The sequence below is a fragment of the Enhydra lutris genome, unplaced genomic scaffold, assembly GCF_002288905.1.
Source record: "Enhydra lutris kenyoni isolate GAN:26980312 unplaced genomic scaffold, ASM228890v2 scaffoldscaffold75, whole genome shotgun sequence".
NCBI lineage: Eukaryota > Metazoa > Chordata > Mammalia > Carnivora > Mustelidae > Enhydra > Enhydra lutris.
The window spans coordinates 4,083,521-4,101,625 of record NW_019154159.1 but is presented as its reverse complement, the minus strand read 5'-3'; the positions used below and the strand labels follow the sequence as shown (position 1 = coordinate 4,101,625).

The following is an 18,105-nucleotide window of genomic DNA, read 5'->3' as shown; positions in this document are numbered from 1 at the left end:
GTCATTTGTTACACGGCAGCAGGTGACTGGGGTATATATCGGAAGGGTCTCTTTTCAGAGTAAAGCTTGAGCGGGGAGGAGAAAACCGCGAAAATTGTGGGTCTCAAGGTCAAAGAGGCATTGGAGCCAGATTTTAACATTTTTAAAATAGCCAAACCTCTAAAATCCGTTCTGGTTCCTCTTCATCCTAACCCTTTTGAGTCAGCTGAAACGGTAAAGTCGATGGCGCCCCAGTGGTCGGTCCCCAGCACAGTGTCTTGAATTAATTGATCAGTCAATGAATTAATGCAAATAATGTCCCCCTGAGGAGCCGGGAAAGGGTGTAGCAGCCTTCTGCCTGGAGACAAGCTGGCCCCAGAAGGTGTGTGGCAGACCCTCTCTCTGGGGCCCTTTCCTGGTTTGAAACTGGCCCCTCCCCTCCAGGGAGGCTGTGCTCCTGGCCCCGGCTGTGGAGCGGGGGTCTTTCACACACCTCCCCCTTGCCAGACTGAGTCTCCTTCCTGGCTCTGTTTTCTGGAAAGCCTGGTGGGCCCCTCGGGGTTAGCGGCCGCAGCAGCATGTACGGGAGGGTGGACAGGTTTGGGAGGGTGGTGCTGCGTGGTGTGGCGTGGTGGTGGGGAGGCCGGGGAGGGGGCTGGGAAGAACGCCCCTCTTTGGGGGCCTCCCTCCAGCCGGGTTTGGAGGCGAGCCCGGGATGGGCCGGCCAGCCTGGGAAGCATGCGGAGCCCACGATCTCCCAGCCGCTGGGGCCTCATTGTTCAATAAGGAGATTATGAGATGCTGCACGAGTGGCATGGTGGGGGGCTGTCTTCAGGCCTGAGACTGGCCTTGTTTTGCACACAATGACTGTGTAGTGCAGCCCAGTCAGGGTCCACTCTGGAAGGCGGCAACTGCCTCAGCCTTTTTGGGTCTGACTTTGCTCCCTGGCCACAGTGGATCAGCTCATCTACCTCCCTACCCACCCAGCTACCTGAATCCGTCCCGTTGGAAAGCCCCAGGGCCCCCACGGAAATGGTAGGATCCGGCTCGGCCCACTTCCTGAGACAGGGAGGAAAGAAGAGCGTCCTACACGGGACCGTTGTTGTTCTAGAAGCAGCAAAGGTTCTAAAAAGCCGGTCTTTATCTTTGAGGAAGTTCCAAGTTACGAGGGATTGTGCTTGAACTGCCAGGAGAGACCGGGTACCTCCTGGGGGAAGAGGTGCCCTGGGATTTCTCGTCTCCGACACTCTTATGCTCTGGGCGAGAACAGGGAAGCAGGATGAAGCAATCACCGTGACATCTTTGTAGGATGCTGGGGTTGGGGCCTGGAACTGATGCGCGCTTTGCTCTGCTGGCGTTTCCATGAGCATTTGCTAGGTATTGCTGGCCAATCTCAAGAGATTTAACCTATGGTAGGTATTTAACCTATGGTAGGGCTGAACCGTGTAAGAGAATATTTTGCAACTGGGATTTTGAACAAATTTGTGAACTTTCAATTAAAAAAACAAACAAACAACAAAATAGGGCGTCTGGGTGGCTCGGTTGGTTAAATGTCTGTCTTCGGCTCAAGTTGTGATCCCAGCGTCCTGGGATCGAGTCCTGCGTGGGGCTCCCTGCTTGGCGGGGAGTCTGCTTCTCCCTCTGCCCCTCCCCCTGCTAGGGCACGCACTCTCTCTCAAATAAATAAATAAAGATCTTAAATAAATAAATAAAACAGAATAGGTGGGGTTGTGTTGCTGAACGTGGAACTCAGAGACAACGCATCTGCTGACGAGGACATGGGCCACAGAGCTGGGTTCAGATCCCAGCTGCTCCACCTGCTAGATGCGTGACCTTGGGCAAGCTGCTTAACCTCTCTGGGCCTCAGTTCCTCTTCTGTACAAGGGGGGGGGTCATGACATGACTCATTTCGAAGGATTATTGTGAGGATTATACGTGCTAAATGAACATGAGGGCCAGGCCCAGACTACATGTTTAATAACTGCCATTATTCGCGTTATGAGCATCAGTAGCCCTCATGTTCTCCTACTGAACCATAAACAGAACCAGAATTTTTTCGGGAAAGTGGGAACTTCACAGGACTTGCATGGAAGGCCCCTGCTGTCTCATGCGGTCGCAGGACAGCAGGGTGCCCGGTGCTCTGCTGCCCCGGATCCTGCACAAGGCCCTGGGATTATCCCCACTTTGCACCCGGGGACACGAAGGCTCAAAGAGGCTTGGGGACCTGCCCAGGTCGCATAATGAGGGCTTGTCGGAGTGACCTCGTCTGCCATCAAGGCCTCTTACCGCCTCGGTTGACGTGGGGTGCACGTTGGTTGCAAGCACGCTTTTCCTTCCGCACGGGAACGGGCCTCCTTCATTCCTTGGCTCATGGCATCTGCGGAGGGCCCGCCACCTGCACAGTGCCTCCGGTCCCCTCTGTGCGTGTGTTCGCGTCTGTGCCCAGGTTGAGTGTCTCCCCACACCCTCCCTGCCCTGTGCCTTTGGCTGCGTGGGCAGGGAACCGTGTGGCCACCCCGCGACCTGCCCCACCAGCTCCCCTTCCAGTGCCGACGCCCAGCTGCGGTTCCCAGAGGGCCCCGGCCTCCTGCAGACCCCACGCTGGGACGAGCCGCAGAGGGCCTGCGCCCTGGAGCAGATCTGCGGCGTGTTCCGCGTGGACCTGGGGCAGATGCGCTCCCTCCGACTCTTCTTCAGGTGAGAGCCTCTGTGGGCTGCTTCCAGGAGGGCGGCTGGTGGTGCCGGGTTCCTGTCAGGCAGGGCTTCGGGTCTTCCCAAATGTCGGCCTCCCCGACATCACTAGGCTGGAGGGCAGGGGTACCCCAGGATGCCCGCCCCCAGGAACCGGGTTGGGCCAGCTACCAGACTCTTCCACCGGCCCTCAGGGTGACGGTGGCCGGCTGTGGCTTGAGAGTCTGGCTTGGAGAAACAGCCGGACGGGCCGCACAGAGAGCAGCTGTGGCCTTCCAGTCACCCACGGACCGGCTCTGCAGTTCAGTCTGTGTGTGCGGGACGTGGCCGTGGCTTTCCGGAGGGAGGCTCCCCTTTCTCATGGGGGGTGGACCAATCGTGTCCTGTCTCGTGGCCGCATCCGTTCTCTTCTGAAAAGCCCAGTGGCCCAGCCACGGAATAGCCCCAGTGGAAGACCTGCTCCAAGCAGGCGTGTCCCTGGAGGGTCCCGTTTATGGAAGGGCAGGCGAGGTTGGGCTGGGTGTGCAGTGAGTTTCCCTGGATGATTCTCCTGGAGTGAGAGGAGTCCAGCCCAGACTGATGGAGGAGGCTCTCTCAGTGCCCATCCCACCTGGGTTCAAAAAATCGGATTCCACGAATGCCATCCCCCCTGGATCTCCCCGAGAGGAGGGAGCATATGGGGGGGTGTCGGATGCAAGGCCTCTCAGGCAGCTGTCCAGGGAGCGAGGACAGGAGTCCCCAGGACAGGGTTATTTTCCTCCTTCAGCCAAGGGGGTGGTGGTGGTGGGTTCTGTGCGGTGCCGTGCTGTCCGCCCCCCGCGGTCAGCGGCCAAACTCCAGGGGCCCTCATGTGTCCTGCCTCTGGGGTCAGTGACAGAGACCTCTGATTATCCTGGGAAATAAAAGCCTGCATCCGCATATTCATTGCTCTGTTCCCCTCCCCCCGCGCGGCGGCCCAGTGATGAGGCCTGCACCAGCGGCCAGCTGGTGGTCGCCAGCCGGGAGAGCCAGTACAAGGTTTTCCACTTCCACCACGGTGGCCTGGACAAGCTGTCCGACGTGTTTCAGCGCTGGAAGTACTGCGCGGAGACGCACCTCAAGGACCAGGTAGCGGGGTGGGGGAGGCCGAGGGCGCTGCCTGGGGGAGGGGTATGGAGAGGCCCCACCGCCGACTCCACACACCCCCGCCAGACCCACCCCCTGCCCTTCAAGCCAACCAGGGGGTCCAGGGCTCCCCCCCACCCACAGAAGCCTCGCTGGGTGGGGGACGTGACCCTGGGGGCCCCTGGGGGTGGCTGGTCGCTGGGGGTGCTGGTAGAGCAGGACGCCGGCTCCTTGTGAAGTCAGTGCTCTGCGCTCGAGAAACCGTGTTTTGACAAGGCTTCCTGCTCAATCTACATACAAATGTGATAAGAACTCTTTAATTATCTGTTCCAGAGACCGTCTGTGCTTATTAGAAAGGGGCCGACTTGGAGCTCCCCTTCCTTCCCACCGAGCCTCCTGCTGGCTTCCCTTATTACTGTAGTGTGGCTTGCTTTCCCCTACATCGAGCAACCTTTGATTTTTGAATTAAATGTCAGCCGCAGTTTTGCCCTGGATTCGTGACTGCCCGTGGAGACAACCTGACAGGCGGGCTCCCTGCTCGGGGAACAGCGGTCCCTTTGTTTGTGGCCAATCACATGTAATTTATGGCAGGCCCTCCCGGCAGAGGGAAGTTGGGCCGTACGAGGCATTAATTCCGTTTTTTGCGGCCAGCCGGGGGTCGCCGGGAGAGTGGGGGTGGCGGCCAGGGGGCCCGTGGTCTGTCGGCTGGTGGGTGGGTCGGTGGGAGGGGGCTGGAGGAGCCCAGCGACCCGGGAAACCGATGTTAAGATGAGGGTATTTTCATTTTAATTGCGTCTAATTACACTTGCCGTTTAGGGGTTTGTATGTGGGGAGAGCGGTCCCCGTCCTTTCTGGGGAGAGAGAGGGGCTTTTCCGGCCTGGGGAGAGCAGGCTGGCTTCGGGCGACCTGCCCCTGCCGGGTGCTTATCTCCCGGAGCTTCTGTCCGGGCCCCAGGTCGCCGACGAAAAGACGTGCATGCAGTTCTCCATCCGCCGCCCCAAACTGCCGTCCTCCGAGACGCACCCCGAGGAGAGCATGTACAAGCGGCTGGACGTGGCGGCCTGGCTGCGGCACCTGAACGAGCTGGGCCAGGTGGAGGAGGGGTACAAACTGCGCAAGGTGAGCGGGGGGGGGCGGGGGGGGGGGGGGGGGGGGGCGGGGCCGCCTCCTGGGGGCCCGCCCCCTCCGGCAGGCAGGCGCGGTGTGAGCCCGGCCCAGCCGGTAAAGCAGTCCAGGCTCCGTGTGTTGAAAAGGAACCCTCCGGAGCGGGTTTGGGGTACCCGGTGTCCGGCTGCATAGAACCGCTCGGGGTAAAATGCGGCGCTTCCAAAACCGGGATTAGGCCATGACGTGAGAACAACACGTTAATCGGAGTGCCCCACGGGGTGGGCATTGACATTGAAATGAGCCTGGCTGTGTCCTGTATGGGAATGGAGGGCTGCCACTTTTCCTCCAAACATGTGCAAATCACAGCGACCTGAATCAAGGCATCCGTTGTCACCCAGGCCCAGCAAAGCCCCCAAAACACAAATCTCCAGGGATTGGGGGGTGCTTTGAGCCGCGCTGTGTTGGCCCCTCCCCAACTTTTGCCGATTCCTGCAGGCCATTTTCTTCGGCGGTATTGATGTGTCAATCCGGGGGGAGGTCTGGCCTTTCCTGCTGCGGTATTACAACCACGAGTCCACGTCGCAGGAGAGGGAGGCGCTGCGGGCGCAGAAGCGTCGGGAGTACGCTGAGATCCAGCAGAAGAGGTAAGGCCCCCCCCGCAACAAGACCAGCCACCCCGGGGGGCGTTAGCCAACCAGGCGATTGGCGTGCAATCCTGCATTGATATTATGTTCCGTGACCCAGACTTTCCCGGGAAGATGGGTCCCAGGCACGGGCTGATAGGCTTGGATAAGAGCTGTCATTATCCCTGGGGCTCGGCCGTGGCTCTCCTGAGCTCCGTGTCAGGGTCTGAGAGCTCGTCCCAGCAGGCTGAGCTCGACAGCGACACCCTGCTGAGAACACCAGCGGCAGGGCGGGGGGGGGGGGGGGGGGTGCCCCCACCAGCCAATGGCTGAGGTCTCTCCTGGCCTGGCTGAGCCCCGGTGGGCGGGCGGTGGCCAGCTTCGCTCCCACCAAGTTAGTGGGGAGCTGGAGGGTTTGCTGGGGCAGCAGCCCAGCCCCGATCAGGAGCAAGGGTGGGCGGGGCGGGCCCTGCCCAGAGCGTTCATGTGCCTCTCGCTGAGCCCCAGGCCCTCCATGCCAGGCTCTCCATGACCCCGGAAGAGCACAGAGCCTTCTGGCGCGACGTGCAGTTCACCGTGGACAAGGACGTAGTGCGGACGGATCGGAGCAACCAGTTCTTCCGTGGCGAAGACAACCCGAACGTGGAGAGCATGAGGTACCCCTTCCTGGCCAGCGGGCTTCTCCCAGCCGGGAGGACAGCCCTGCGCCCCCCTCCACCTCCTTACCTGCCACTCTGGGTCACCTCACCCCGCGGGCCCCCTCCGCCGGCCACCTGCGAAGGAACGGGTTAGCAGCAGGGGTGGGGTCCGCCTTCCAGGTCCAGAAGCAGAGGTTCATGAGCTATTTTATTTCGGCAAATCAGTCAACGTTGTGTGGCCAGTCCCTCCCCAGGGGACCGGCAAAGCATCCCATCCCCTGGGCCTCCACCAGGCCTGGCTTGCTTGGCTCCCACCAGCCCTGGGTGAGCCTCCCTCCGGGCCTCCCAGCGATGAAACCACACAGAGCCCGAGGTGGGCATCTCTGACGTTCTGGGGCCTGGTGAATGACTGCACAACGTTAGCAGCCCGTAAAAATGTCCCTGCCAGCCTGCCCTTTGTCACGGGCGGGCAGCGACCATTAAGAAAATCAGACCCACGTTCCTCTTTCCCCTGCTCTGGAGGTCTGGGCCTGGCAAGAGGCTACCGTAGGCCCCTCCGTTTCCCTAGATTCTCAGGACAGTCCCCAGAGCTGCCTCCCTTGCCCTGAGATCAAGGTGAAGGGGGGATTATCCTGGCAGCCTGGGGTCTCCAGCCTGGGCGACAGGCCACCCAGAGTGCAGCAAGGGCGGGCCATGTCAAGACCCGCCGCTCTCGCTGACTGCCTGCTCTCTGCCCTGCACCCCTAGGAGGATCCTGCTGAACTACGCCGTGTATAACCCAGCCATCGGCTACTTCCAGGGCATGTCAGACCTGGTGGCGCCCATCCTGGCCGAGGTCCTGGACGAATCGGACACCTTCTGGTGCTTTGTGGGTCTGATGCAGAACACGATCTTCGTCAGCAGCCCTCGGGACGAGGACATGGAGAAGCAGCTGGTGAGGCTGGGGGACGCGGGTTACAGCATGCCGGGGTGGGGAGAGCACGCCGCCTCCTGCCCTGGCCGCCAGAGAGCTTGGGGGCTGCGTGTGTCGTGGCCGCTGTGGGTCCACAGGCAGAAAGGCCAGGGTGGGCATTGCCAATGGAGCCTGGGGGCTTAGCCGTGGGCCTCTGGGAAGACCCAGCTCCCTGGGAGGAACGCGCTCTCCTCCTCAGTCCCAAGCCACAGGGACATCTGGGCTGCTCCCTGCAGGGGTCCAACACAGGATGCAGGGTCGGGAGGGTCTCCTGAGGGCCCCTGGGCAGTTGCCACGTCCCAACCCAGGCCCTAGGCCTCCCCTGCAGTGCCCGGCCCAATCACCCCTTCCTCACAGCCTCACCTCACAGGAAAGACCCAGCAGCTCTGAGGGTTGGGGAGGTGGGGGGACAGGCAGAGCTGGTAGGGTGAGGCCAGGAGCCCTCACCCGGCACCTCAGGCAGCACCTGTGTGTTCCAAACACCTGCTGGGTGCTGGGTGGACGGCACTGGGCTGTGGTCCCAGAGGGAAGCCCGGCTGGGAAGCCGACAGAGACAGGAAGTCAGGCAGGCAGATCCGGCAGACTCCACCACACGTGGGATGTGCCCAGACTTGGCTGAGCACAGGCTGGGGCAGTGATACTGTGTGTCTTGGGCTTTGGGGACCAGCCATGTCAGGGCGATGAGGAAGGAGCTGAGCGGAGCTGGGGTCTGACTGTGAATGGGAGCCGAGCACAGCAGGGGATCCGAGGACCAGGGAGCCAGGATCTGGGAGGCGTGGCTTGGAGGGCCAGGGGACGGCCGTGTGGGCTAGGGGAGGGGCCAGCCACACTTGTGGTCTGGACCCTGGGGTGGGCCGCAGGGTGCTCACACTGGCCGGTCAGAAAGGATCCTCGCGGCTGTCTCCAGGGAGAATGATGGGCTCCTGGTGTGGGAGGGGCCTGAGAGTCGCGGAACCCTGCCCAGGTCCCCCACACACGCCCGACCCCCGGCTGCCCTCTCTGCATCAGGCCCGTGATGACAGGTTTCCACGGCACCTGGGGAGGTAATTATGGGGTCAGACTCAATTGGCCCCTAATGGTCACGGGGTGGCACGCGGCCCCGTGACTCATTAGCGGCCAGAGATGGGTTTTCTCCAAGGTTCGGAAGTCAGCAGCCCGAACTGGGCGTTGCCACAAGTAGCCTCGATCTTGTCCCTCACCCACAACCCTGGCTGGTGACCTGACATGCCCAAAACAAGTGCCCTCAGGTTCAGAAATGCCCCCTCCCTACTGGAAGTCAGCTCTGGAGGATGGTGGATCTTGGCGATGGGAAGGTGGTTGGGGGTTTCCATGCGTGATCTGCTCGCCTTCCTGGGAGGAGGGGAAGGCAGAAACAGCCCTGTGGGGTGTCTGAGGCCTGGGGCGCCTGCCCGTCCGCGGTGGGGCAGCACGCTCCCCAGGAAGCTGACCCCGCTGAATCAGGGATCAACGAGCCAAGACGGGGTGGGGAGTTGGGTCCCCGCAGCAGAATCACGTTCGGCAGGTGCAGACGCAGCCAAAGGAGGCCCAGGGCCAGGGGTGGGGGCTTCTCGGGCTGGGGGCCCGTGGGAGGGCCTCGGGAGGAGGGGGCATCTTGGGCAGAGCCTGGGGGCTCAGCGGTGCTGGTCTTGTCCCCAGCTCTACCTGCGGGAGCTGCTGCGGCTGACGCACGTGCGCTTCTATCAGCACCTGGTGTCGCTGGGCGAGGACGGCCTGCAGATGCTCTTCTGCCACCGCTGGCTGCTGCTGTGCTTCAAGCGCGAGTTCCCCGAGGCCGAGGCGCTGCGGATCTGGGAGGCCTGCTGGGCCCACTACCAGGTGAGGCAGGCCGGGGCTCTGGGCCCTGGTCTCTGGCCACACCCTGCAAGGAGGGCAGCTTCTGGGTAGCTGTGCCCTGGTTCTGGGGTTCCCGCGCAACCCCAGCCTGCAGAGACCACACACCAGCACTGCACCAGCCCACTGCCTTCTAGTCCCACCCCTTGTCCCCTGTCCCTTGGGGCTGGTTTCAGGCCTACCGCTCACCTCTCAAGTAACTGAAACGGATGCGAATTGCCCGCTGACTGTGCTCATTACCGCGTCCTGCGGCCGAGCTCCCTGCTGCCACAACCAATCAGTGCGGAAGACATCTGTGAGGGTGAGCAGGCCCCCTGCAGCCCAGGCCGCCGGGCCCTCCTTTTCCCCCCCGCACGCCTGGAACTGCTCAGGGAAAGAGCCTGAGACCCTGCGTCCCCATCAGCTCCTCTGGAGCGCCCAGGACCCACCATCCTTCCCCAGATTTCAGCTGCAAAGCCGGCCCTGTCACGTGACTTTAACACCCAAATGAGCAACAAGCTGGCTGTGTTCAAAGATGGGCAAGTCTCTCTGGATCCATCAGCCTTTAAAGAAAGAAAAAAATTGTACCGACGCATCTGGGAGGTGGCCAGGATCCTTTCTGCAAGGGCCAGCTCTGTCCTTGCCATGGAAGCCAGGAGCTTCCGTTAGAGAAGCCTCGCAGGCAGATGGGAAGCCCGGCCAGCCGCAGACTCGTGAGCCGGCCCACTCCGCTCTCACGGGCGTCGCTGGAGGACCGTCTCTGGAGCAGGGAGTCCCAGCCGTGCTGGTGCCCCAAACCGTCTCCGACCCCGCCCGCGCTCCCTGCGCCCCCCCCCGCCCTGCACCCCACCTGAATGAGGGAGCCGGGCGCATTCATCGGGGGAAGCACAGCACGGATGGGCCCAAACGCTGGGCCACGTGTGGTTTTTTTGCATCGCGTCTGCTTTGCAAGGCTCCACTGACGTTCCTCCAGCAGCAGGGGACACCCTGTTTAGGCTCCCGTCACAGGTGGACTCTGGGCGCCACCCAGCCACCGGAGCCACTTGGCCTGGCGCTTTCCATCCCTGTGCTCATCTCCATCCTAAGTGTCATGGAATCCAGCGGAGACCGCGGGAGAGGCCCCTCTGGGCGTCTCTAGCGGCCACCGTTCTGCGTGAAGTTCACCGATCAATTGATGTCTCTCAGACCCTGGACCGTGTTGGCCCCACACCTTGATGACATTGTGGTGCAGGGGTGCGGGGGGAGGTGGTTGAATGCTGGGAGTGGGAATAGGTTACTTCCTCAGGAGTACGCGCCCTGGGCCGGTGGCGGGCTCTTCTGAAGTGAGCCCTGTGTCTGTGGGGGCTGGACTGCCCCGCGCCTGTCCTGGGAATGGAGTTAGTCCTGTCCTGCTGCCCAGCCCTGTGTGGGACACGCCTCACCCCTTCCTCCCCACGTTTGTCTCTCCGAGGAGCAGCACACAACCCCCTTCCTGGAATCCTGCTGTCTCCTGCCGTGGCCCAGTGGAGGAGCCAAAGCAGGAACAAATCCATTCCGGTTTAGTTCAAAGGAAGGGGCTGGGCAGCCTGGGGGTCTGTCTGTCCCTGGCAGGCAGGGTGTGGGGCGTCTGCTGACTCCAACCTCTGCCAGAATTGTGGGCTCCGCCCAGCCGGCCTCTCTGTTCCGTCCCGCTGGCCGTCTGGCTGGCCGGTTGACATTGGGAGACTAAACACCGGCTTCCTGGTGCTCCTTACTCTTCCTCTGCCCTCGGGGCCCACGTGAGTCAGAGGCAGCGCCCCCTCCCAGCATCCGGGGCCCCCTCCCAGCATCCGGACGGGGGAGCTCACAGGAAGTGCCCCGTCAAGTGTGGGCGCACCGGCATCCTGCCGGGTGCCTGGCGTTGCTGGGCCCTGGGGTGAGGTGGTCTCCAGGAAGGGCGGCAGGGTCCTCTGTGGGGTCCATGAGGAGACAGTAAAAGACAGCAGGATTGTCGGGACGCTCCGTGGGGGCCCTCCGGGGCTGTCTCGCTCCTCTCCGTTAGGGTCGTCTCCATTTCTTAGCAACAAACCTAGGGGTCATCTCTGGGGCAAGAGTTGGGATGTTCAGCCAGGAGGGAGGAAGGCGCTGAGCGGAGGGTGGCTGCTAGAACGTTCTTCCTCGCTGGCGCGTCCACAGCCCGCTGGCCGCGTTCTGACCCAGCGCGGACCGTCACGAGCTCTTCTCGGCCTTTTGTGAATAGGCTTCTTCGCGGTGAGCCAGGGCCTTCCGAGGAAGCTCTCGCCTGGCCCCGTGAGGGAGTGTCCCCGGGCGGACCCCAGCGGCAGGGGTAGCTCGAGAGGCCGCCCCTTTGCATGTCACAGGAGCCTGTGGTGTAGTATTGACCTTGGCCGGAGCGCAGATGGGGAGACAGGGAACGGGGCTCGGCCTGGAGGGCTCACCCCACAGCTCTGCCCTCAGCCGCCACCTGCGCCCTTCTCCCCCTCAGACCGATTACTTCCACCTTTTCATCTGCGTGGCCATCGTGGCCATCTACGGGGATGACGTCATTGAGCAGCAGCTGGCCACCGACCAGATGCTCCTGCACTTCGGAAACCTGGCCATGCACATGAACGGGGAGCTGGTTCTCCGGAAGGTGAGTGCCCGCCCCTCCCTCACGCGGCCCCACCCACCAGGCTTGCAGAGCCCCGCCCCCTGGCCTCAGAGCCCCGCCCACACGCCGAGCCCCCAGTATGGGGGCGGGGCTTGAGCGCAGGCCCCGCCCCGTGCGGGCCCGGATCTGGGGAGCTCCCGGCGCAGGGCTGGTCCACATCCAGGCTGGGACACCAGAGTCCTCCCTGGCGTGGAGGGAACACGTTGTCCGGCTTGACAGACCCTCCCGCCATTGGGCACCGCTCTCCGCCCAGAGCCGGCGGCTTGAGAAGGCAGCGTTGGGGGAGGGCGGCCACTTGTCCCCCGTGGAGGGGCCGGGATGGTGCTGACCACCCCCCACTTCCCGGTCTCCACCCGCGATGCCCCAGGTGGGAGCCCTGTCGTGGTCTTCGGGGGCTGGCAGGAGCGACACAGGCCAGAGGTCGCGTGGGTAGGAAGTGGGCACAGCGCTGTCCACGGCCGCGCGAGCGGACCAGGTGGAGGACGAAAGGCGACGCCACGGGGCCGCCGGAGCGCTGGGGCGTCCCAGCCAGGGGCTGAGTCGGAGGGGGCAGACGGAAGGGCAGGGACGGCCACTGAGACGGGCCCCTGGGCCGCCCTGCTCACCCTCCCGAGGAAGGCGTTGGGGAGCCTGCCCCACCCTCCCCCACCCTGTCCTCTCTTGGCAGGCCCGGAGCCTGCTGTACCAGTTCCGCCTCCTGCCGCGCGTCCCCTGCAGCCTGCATGACCTGTGTAAGCTGTGTGGGACCGGCATGTGGGACAGCGGCTACATGCCCGCCGTGGAGTGCACGGGCCACCACCCGGGCTCGGAGAGCTGTCCCTACGGGGGCACCGTGGAGACGCCCTCGCCCAAGCCCCCCAGAGAAGGCAAGAAGGGCCGGAAGACGCCTCGGGAAGGCTTCGGTTTCCGCAGATAGGCGGGGCTCCCTGCGCTGGCCGAAGGTGGAGGGACCCCAGAGGGCCTGGGCACCGGGGAGGGGTTGGGGATGGGTGTGGAGGGGTCAGGGGAGGGTGGAAAGAAAAGGAGAAAGACTTGCAACAGGAAGGGAACCTTTTTGTATTAACGACATAAGGCCAGAGAAAAGTCACCTCCCAGAAGAGCAGGGCCAGAATGTGCGGTCCTTCTGCCTGGAGAGGTGGGCTGGCTGGCTTCTCGGGGCGCCTGCCTTTGGCGGGTCTCAGGTGCCTCAGGGACTCCTCCAGCTCCGTCCGGGCAGCGCAGCCAGGCAGTGTGAAAGGAGCCGAGGGCCTGCTCACCCAGAAGCACAGGAAGGCAGAGCCGAAGAAGGTCCCGTCCAGCCCAGGGACATCTTTGTGAGCTGAACACGCCCCCTCATCAGGACCCATTTCCTGAGCAGGCCAGTCTCAGCTTCGCACAGCTTCAAAGCTAATACGAAGATGTCTGGAAAAAGAAAAAAAGAAGAAACCCGGTGATTTCAGAATAGACAAGTGTAGGAGCAGCCTGAGGGTCCGAGAAGCTGGAGACTCTTCTGTGTCTGTTTACACATTTTATCCTCCTGGGATGTGAGGCAGTCTGCCTGCCGCTGAGCCCGAGAAGTGGGCTGTTGGGGGTGGTTGGGCCCTCTCCCACGCTGGGGGCACGGGTGCTCCACGAGGGTCTCAGACGTCAAGATCAGCCTCACCAAACACGGCCGCCAGCTGGGGGCCCAATGGGTTGGGCCCTGGGCGCGCAGGCGAAATCCCCACCCTCTGGGGAAGGCTGAGCGCCCGGGACGAGGCATCGGAGAGGCCTGGAAGGACCTTTGCTTCCTTGCAGGGCCTGCTCGGTGTGACCGTGGGCCTTTGCAGGTGGCCAGGCGCAGCGGCGGCCCCGTCATGTAGCCGGCACTCAGGACACCGCTCCCACCTCTGGAAGATTTCTGTCGGTTGCTCCTTCTGGGAGTTAGTGACAATGGACAGAGGAGGGCGTGGGAGCCCCCAGCTGGCTGGAAAGCATCCAGCTGTCTGCTCAGAAAGCCGTTCTTGAGCTGGTGGGCTCACGGAGGCTTGAATCCTTCTCAAATTCTCCTGCATGCCCGCGAAGTGCTGAGAGTCCTGGTGGAGACAGCACCCTACAGAGGCTTCTTTCCACTCTTCTCCCCGGAGAGCCAGCCACGCTGCTGGTGCCACGTTGAAGAGATGTTTTTCGACGGGAGAGAGGAAGTTACCCGCCACCGTCTTTGAAGCTTGTCTGTTTCCATGAGCTCAAGTCCTCCAGCATCTCCGAGTTGCCAGAGCCTTCTGGGGAGAGACCCCTGGAGCCCCCTCAGTCCCCGGGTCCTGGGGGGCTGGCCGTTTCAGCCCTGCAGCAGGGTCCAGGCCGGGTGGGGTGGACTTCTTACCTGCTCTACATCTGGGAAAGGGGGTTGGATGCCTTTCTGTGCCGGCCCCCAGTCTGCTGTGGAAAAGATGCTGTACCAATGCTGCGCTAGAAACCATCTCGCCGTGAGGAGGAGTATCGGTTAGCCACCGCAGCCATGCTGCATAGCGAAGAGCCCCCAGACCCATCTCCCACCCATGCAGGGTCAGGGGTTTAGACCGGCCACCCCTGGCCTTGGCTGGCCGTGTGCCCACGGCTGGCTCAGAGGGGCTGCTCATGTGTGTAGAGACCAGACCTGGTGCTGTCTCCTGCCCCACCCTGCCCCCGCAAGCTGACCTTGGTCAAGACGAAAGTGCAGAAGCAGAAATGCACAGGTGCCTTCCCAAGCCTCAGGGGAGGCCACCCTCGCTGTCCTCCCATTGCTAAAGCAAGTCCCATGTCTGGACTCAGCATCCAGGGCTGGGGAGTGGACCTTCCCTTTAGCAAGAGGAGCTGAATGGTGATGGCAGGGGGCTGGGAAGTCCGAGGGGGAGGAACTGGGCTGTGGGTATGTGTACCATCCCCTCCAGGAGGTTTTGGCCCAAATAGCCCTGTTTGGGAACTCTCCTGTCAGGGGGCAGGACTTCCCTTGGAAAGGCAAGAGATGCCAAGGGGGTAAAGGATGCTTCTCAGCTCACACCATCTAGGAGGCAGCAGCCGCGCATTTTACTGAGACACCTTGTGCCTTCAGGCTGCTGTGGATTTGCGGGGGGGGGGTATCCAGGGATCCCTTCCCTTTGGAGGGTCCTGAGTACAAGGCATTCATGCTGAGTTTCCCGGCTCCCACAGCTCCCCAAGTGCCACCCCACCCTCACTGCTCCCGACACACTCCCCTGTGCTGAGCCGGGCCCCCAGGAGACCTGTGCCTCTAGAACAGCCAAAACCTCAGGAACCGAAGCCCTGGGGGTGTGGGCGCTTGGAGGAAAGGCTGCTCTGGAGGGCTGGGGAAGGCCCGCCTTGCAGGCTCCCTTCATCTGGGTGCGTTTAGAGGAAGCCAGCCAAAAACCCTGCGGCCCCAGGATTCTTCCCAGCCAGCAGAAGGCATTAGGGTGATAATTCCATCATTAGACTTCTAGCCTTCCCACCTCCCAAACGTGCAAATATGGGATAATCAGCCTGGCACGGCCATTGTCGGTGATGCCGCTTATTTAACCCATTTTTTAAATGACACTTAATGTTATTGACTGGTGCGCACGCGTGAGCGTACCCAGTCTCCCTCCCGCTAATGTCTGTGCGGACGTTCCAGGATGTTGCCGGGGCCCCTGGGAAGAGAGGGAGCCTTTGATACGCTCCTGCTGGTGTAGACGGGGCCGCATGGCAGGGGCATGGCAGGGGCTCGCCGGCCCAGGGAGGGTTCCCGTTCCCAGAGAGGAAGGGACGGCGGGAGGGTGCTGGGAGGGTGGGGGACACGCAGGCTGGCAGGGTTGCATGTTGTTAGGTGCGGAGAACAGTGTTCTTATTCCAGAAGGCTCCAACTCAAGTCCCAGCCAGGAAGATTTGGAACCCACAAGTTGTGGGATTTCGTGTCCCTGAGCCCATCAGTGGGGAGTGGATGGGGTTGGGAGGGGCCCCTCTGCACAGAGGATGGTCTGCGGTCCGGAAGGGGTGGCCCGGCTCCCTGGGGGCCCCCGTCTGCGTGCCACGAGTAGGCGTGTTGTTCTGATCGGCTGCGTGTCCGGCAGCACGGAGGTTTTCAAATCCCAGACCTGAAGCACGTGTCCTTTGAGTTATTCCATAAGAGCCTAACCCGAAGCCCCATCCGGGGAGGGCAGCCGGACAGGAAAAAGCTTCTGGTCCTAAGACGGTGGCTTCTCCCAGGCTAGGTGACGGGGGCTGGCAGAGGTCAGCCGCACTGATCTTTGACAGGTGGCCTTCCAGAAATGGGGCAAGGACTGGGGGCCATTGTGGTGGGGGTTGATGCTCTGTGGCTTCCCCCTTGGTTTTGGGGAGGTCTCTCCAAGCTCTCGTGGCCATTCCTTGTTTGGTAGACATGACCTGGAGCGTGGCAGGCTCAGGACGACGGGCATGTGCTCACAGCAGAGCCCCGCAGAAGCCTCAGTCATCCGTCTGGGCTCCCCTCCCCCGCAGGGAGGCTGGCAGGTGTCAGGGACACCAGGGTTCACGCGGCAAAGAGAAGGAAGCCTTTCCAGTTTGCCCAGCAGAGGCCCCTGGTGGCCACCCTGTAGGGAGGAAGGAAGAGGCATTCCCCAGGAAGACCCACACACGTGCAGGGGTGTGGACTGGGCCAGAGGAGGTGGCCTGAGGCCAAGGGAGGGATGGGAAGGTCCGGCCTGAGGCTGGGCATGCCACATCCCCAGACACTCTAGGGAACCAGACCCAGGATCCCCTGAGGCCGGTGTTTCTAAGCCACACGGCAAGGCTGTCCCTTGGAGTGAAAACATTCTGTCCATGGATGTTCCTGGCTCAAAGGGAACAGCCCCAAAATAAACAGCTCATGTCCTCCCAAGTTGTAAAGGCTGAGGCCTGGGCTCCCTCTAGGGGGTGAGTGGGGTCGAGCCTCAGTTTCCCCATCTGTAAAATGAGAAGGTTGACACCCGCCGCTCAGGGAAGAGACCACTGACCTTGGCCTTCAGCAGCCTTGCCCGAGAGCCGCAGTGTGCCCCCTGGCTCCAGAGCTCTCCCTGCTTTGGGAGTCAGCAAACCCATTCCCTCTCACGCCCACCTTGCTGCGTACCCGGCCGACGGGAAATCTCTCTGTGCCTCTTCTGTAACATTCACCCCACACCCTCCACTCCTGCCACCAAGAAAAGTCAACCATGAACCATAACCTCAGCACTCCTGCAAGGCGTCTGCGTAGGCGTGCAAGGCTCTTCTGCGGGAATGTGGTCCATGCAGGCAAGGTCTTACCCTTCCACAGAAACCCCCCGAGCGGGGACTCTGGCCTCCTGGGTCAGTACTGTTGGACCCCGGGAGGGGCCTCCCTCAGCCTCCAGGGAGCAGGGCAGGGGTGCACGCGGCCTGCGGGCATCTGGCCCTTTAAATATGTGGCATTGAATTTCTAGGTGGGACGGGCACCTTCAGAGCCCAGGGCCCTCCTCTCTGGCTCTGCTCGGAGGGTAGGGCTCTGCCTTGATCATGTCCACCTTGATCGACAGATTACTCTTGTTCATGGCAAGCAATTCTTTGTGTTTTGTTTTGTTTCGTTTGTGAATACAATCACCTGTCCGTTGGGCCCCACCCCCAGCCCAGGACTGGTCACCACCACCCCAGCCGTGCTTCCGCCTCCCGTGGATTCCCCTGAAAAGTAAATAAATCACACTGACAACAGACAGACGCTGTCCGGCGCCTCCGGAAGGCCCCGTGGGGTCTGTCTGGTCCCCGTGTGGCAGGTTCCAGTGCTGGGCACAGAGGGACCCCAAGAAGAGCCCCCAGATGCCTGGGGATTCGTGATGGGGAAGGGGAAGGGGCCAATGACCAGGGGTGTGCAGGAGGGAGGGCCCGGGCCGGGGCCAGGAGCAAGGGAGGCTCCTGCCTCTGCCTCTGCCTCAGAGGGGTCGGTGGGGGAGTTCAGGAAAGGCTGGGGAAGGCCTGGGAACCCCCGGCAAGTGGGGGCCCCGCGCCCGGCACGGCGCCTGGAAGCACACAGTGTTTTATTGAGCCTCGACTGCCAGGGCTCCGATTTCAGGAAAAGCTGGAGTCTTGCATTTGGGAACTTTTTTAAGGAGGCAAATAAGGTGAATTTGACCTTGTTGCAGGGCGTGGGGGGGATGGAGTTGAGAAGCTGTGTCCACTCCCCTCACCTCACGAGCCCACCGAGCGCCCCTGCGAGGCCAGGCCCCGGGGGACTGCGGGAGGCTGGGCAGGGGAGGCTGGGGTGGTTCCGGGTTCTCCGGGAGCAGGGGGGTGGCGTGACGAGCTCCTAGCCTCCATGGCAGCACCTTTGGATTGAAGCTGGCTCTCCACCGTTCTGCGCTGCACGGGGCAGAGGGCAGTGCCAAGCTCTCCTGGATATCTACACTGCGGGCTGGCTCCTGTCTGCGGGGCCCGCCTCGCCACCCCGTCTGCACGCTGCATGCCTGGGTGCCCCTGCCTGAGGCCGGCTGGGCAAGTGCCTTCTGGGCGGGGTGGGGGGTGGAGCGGGGGGCCGGGCAGCAGGAGACACGGTGCGTGAGCGAGGCTGGTGGTGCCCCTTAGGGAAACCTTGGTCCTTCTGGGGATGGGTGTGCTGCTGC

General features: G+C 62.4%; 1 protein-coding gene across 2 annotated transcripts in view; it reads left to right on the top strand.

The window, feature by feature from the left end:
• The window catches only part of LOC111160435 (TBC1 domain family member 16), a 73,124-nt gene extending 55,920 nt beyond the window's left edge, over positions 1–17,204 (top strand). For both annotated transcript variants that reach the window (XM_022523560.1, XM_022523561.1), the window contains exons 4-12: positions 2,515–2,676; positions 3,630–3,777; positions 4,730–4,894; positions 5,378–5,526; positions 6,027–6,161; positions 6,891–7,077; positions 8,752–8,931; positions 11,390–11,536; positions 12,222–17,204. In XM_022523560.1, the coding sequence (XP_022379268.1) occupies positions 2,515–2,676; positions 3,630–3,777; positions 4,730–4,894; positions 5,378–5,526; positions 6,027–6,161; positions 6,891–7,077; positions 8,752–8,931; positions 11,390–11,536; positions 12,222–12,470 (1,522 nt within the window). In that variant the 3' untranslated portion in view covers positions 12,471–17,204. The remainder of the gene's footprint in view (positions 1–2,514; positions 2,677–3,629; positions 3,778–4,729; positions 4,895–5,377; positions 5,527–6,026; positions 6,162–6,890; positions 7,078–8,751; positions 8,932–11,389; positions 11,537–12,221) is intronic.
• The last annotated feature ends 901 nt before the right edge of the window (positions 17,205–18,105 follow it).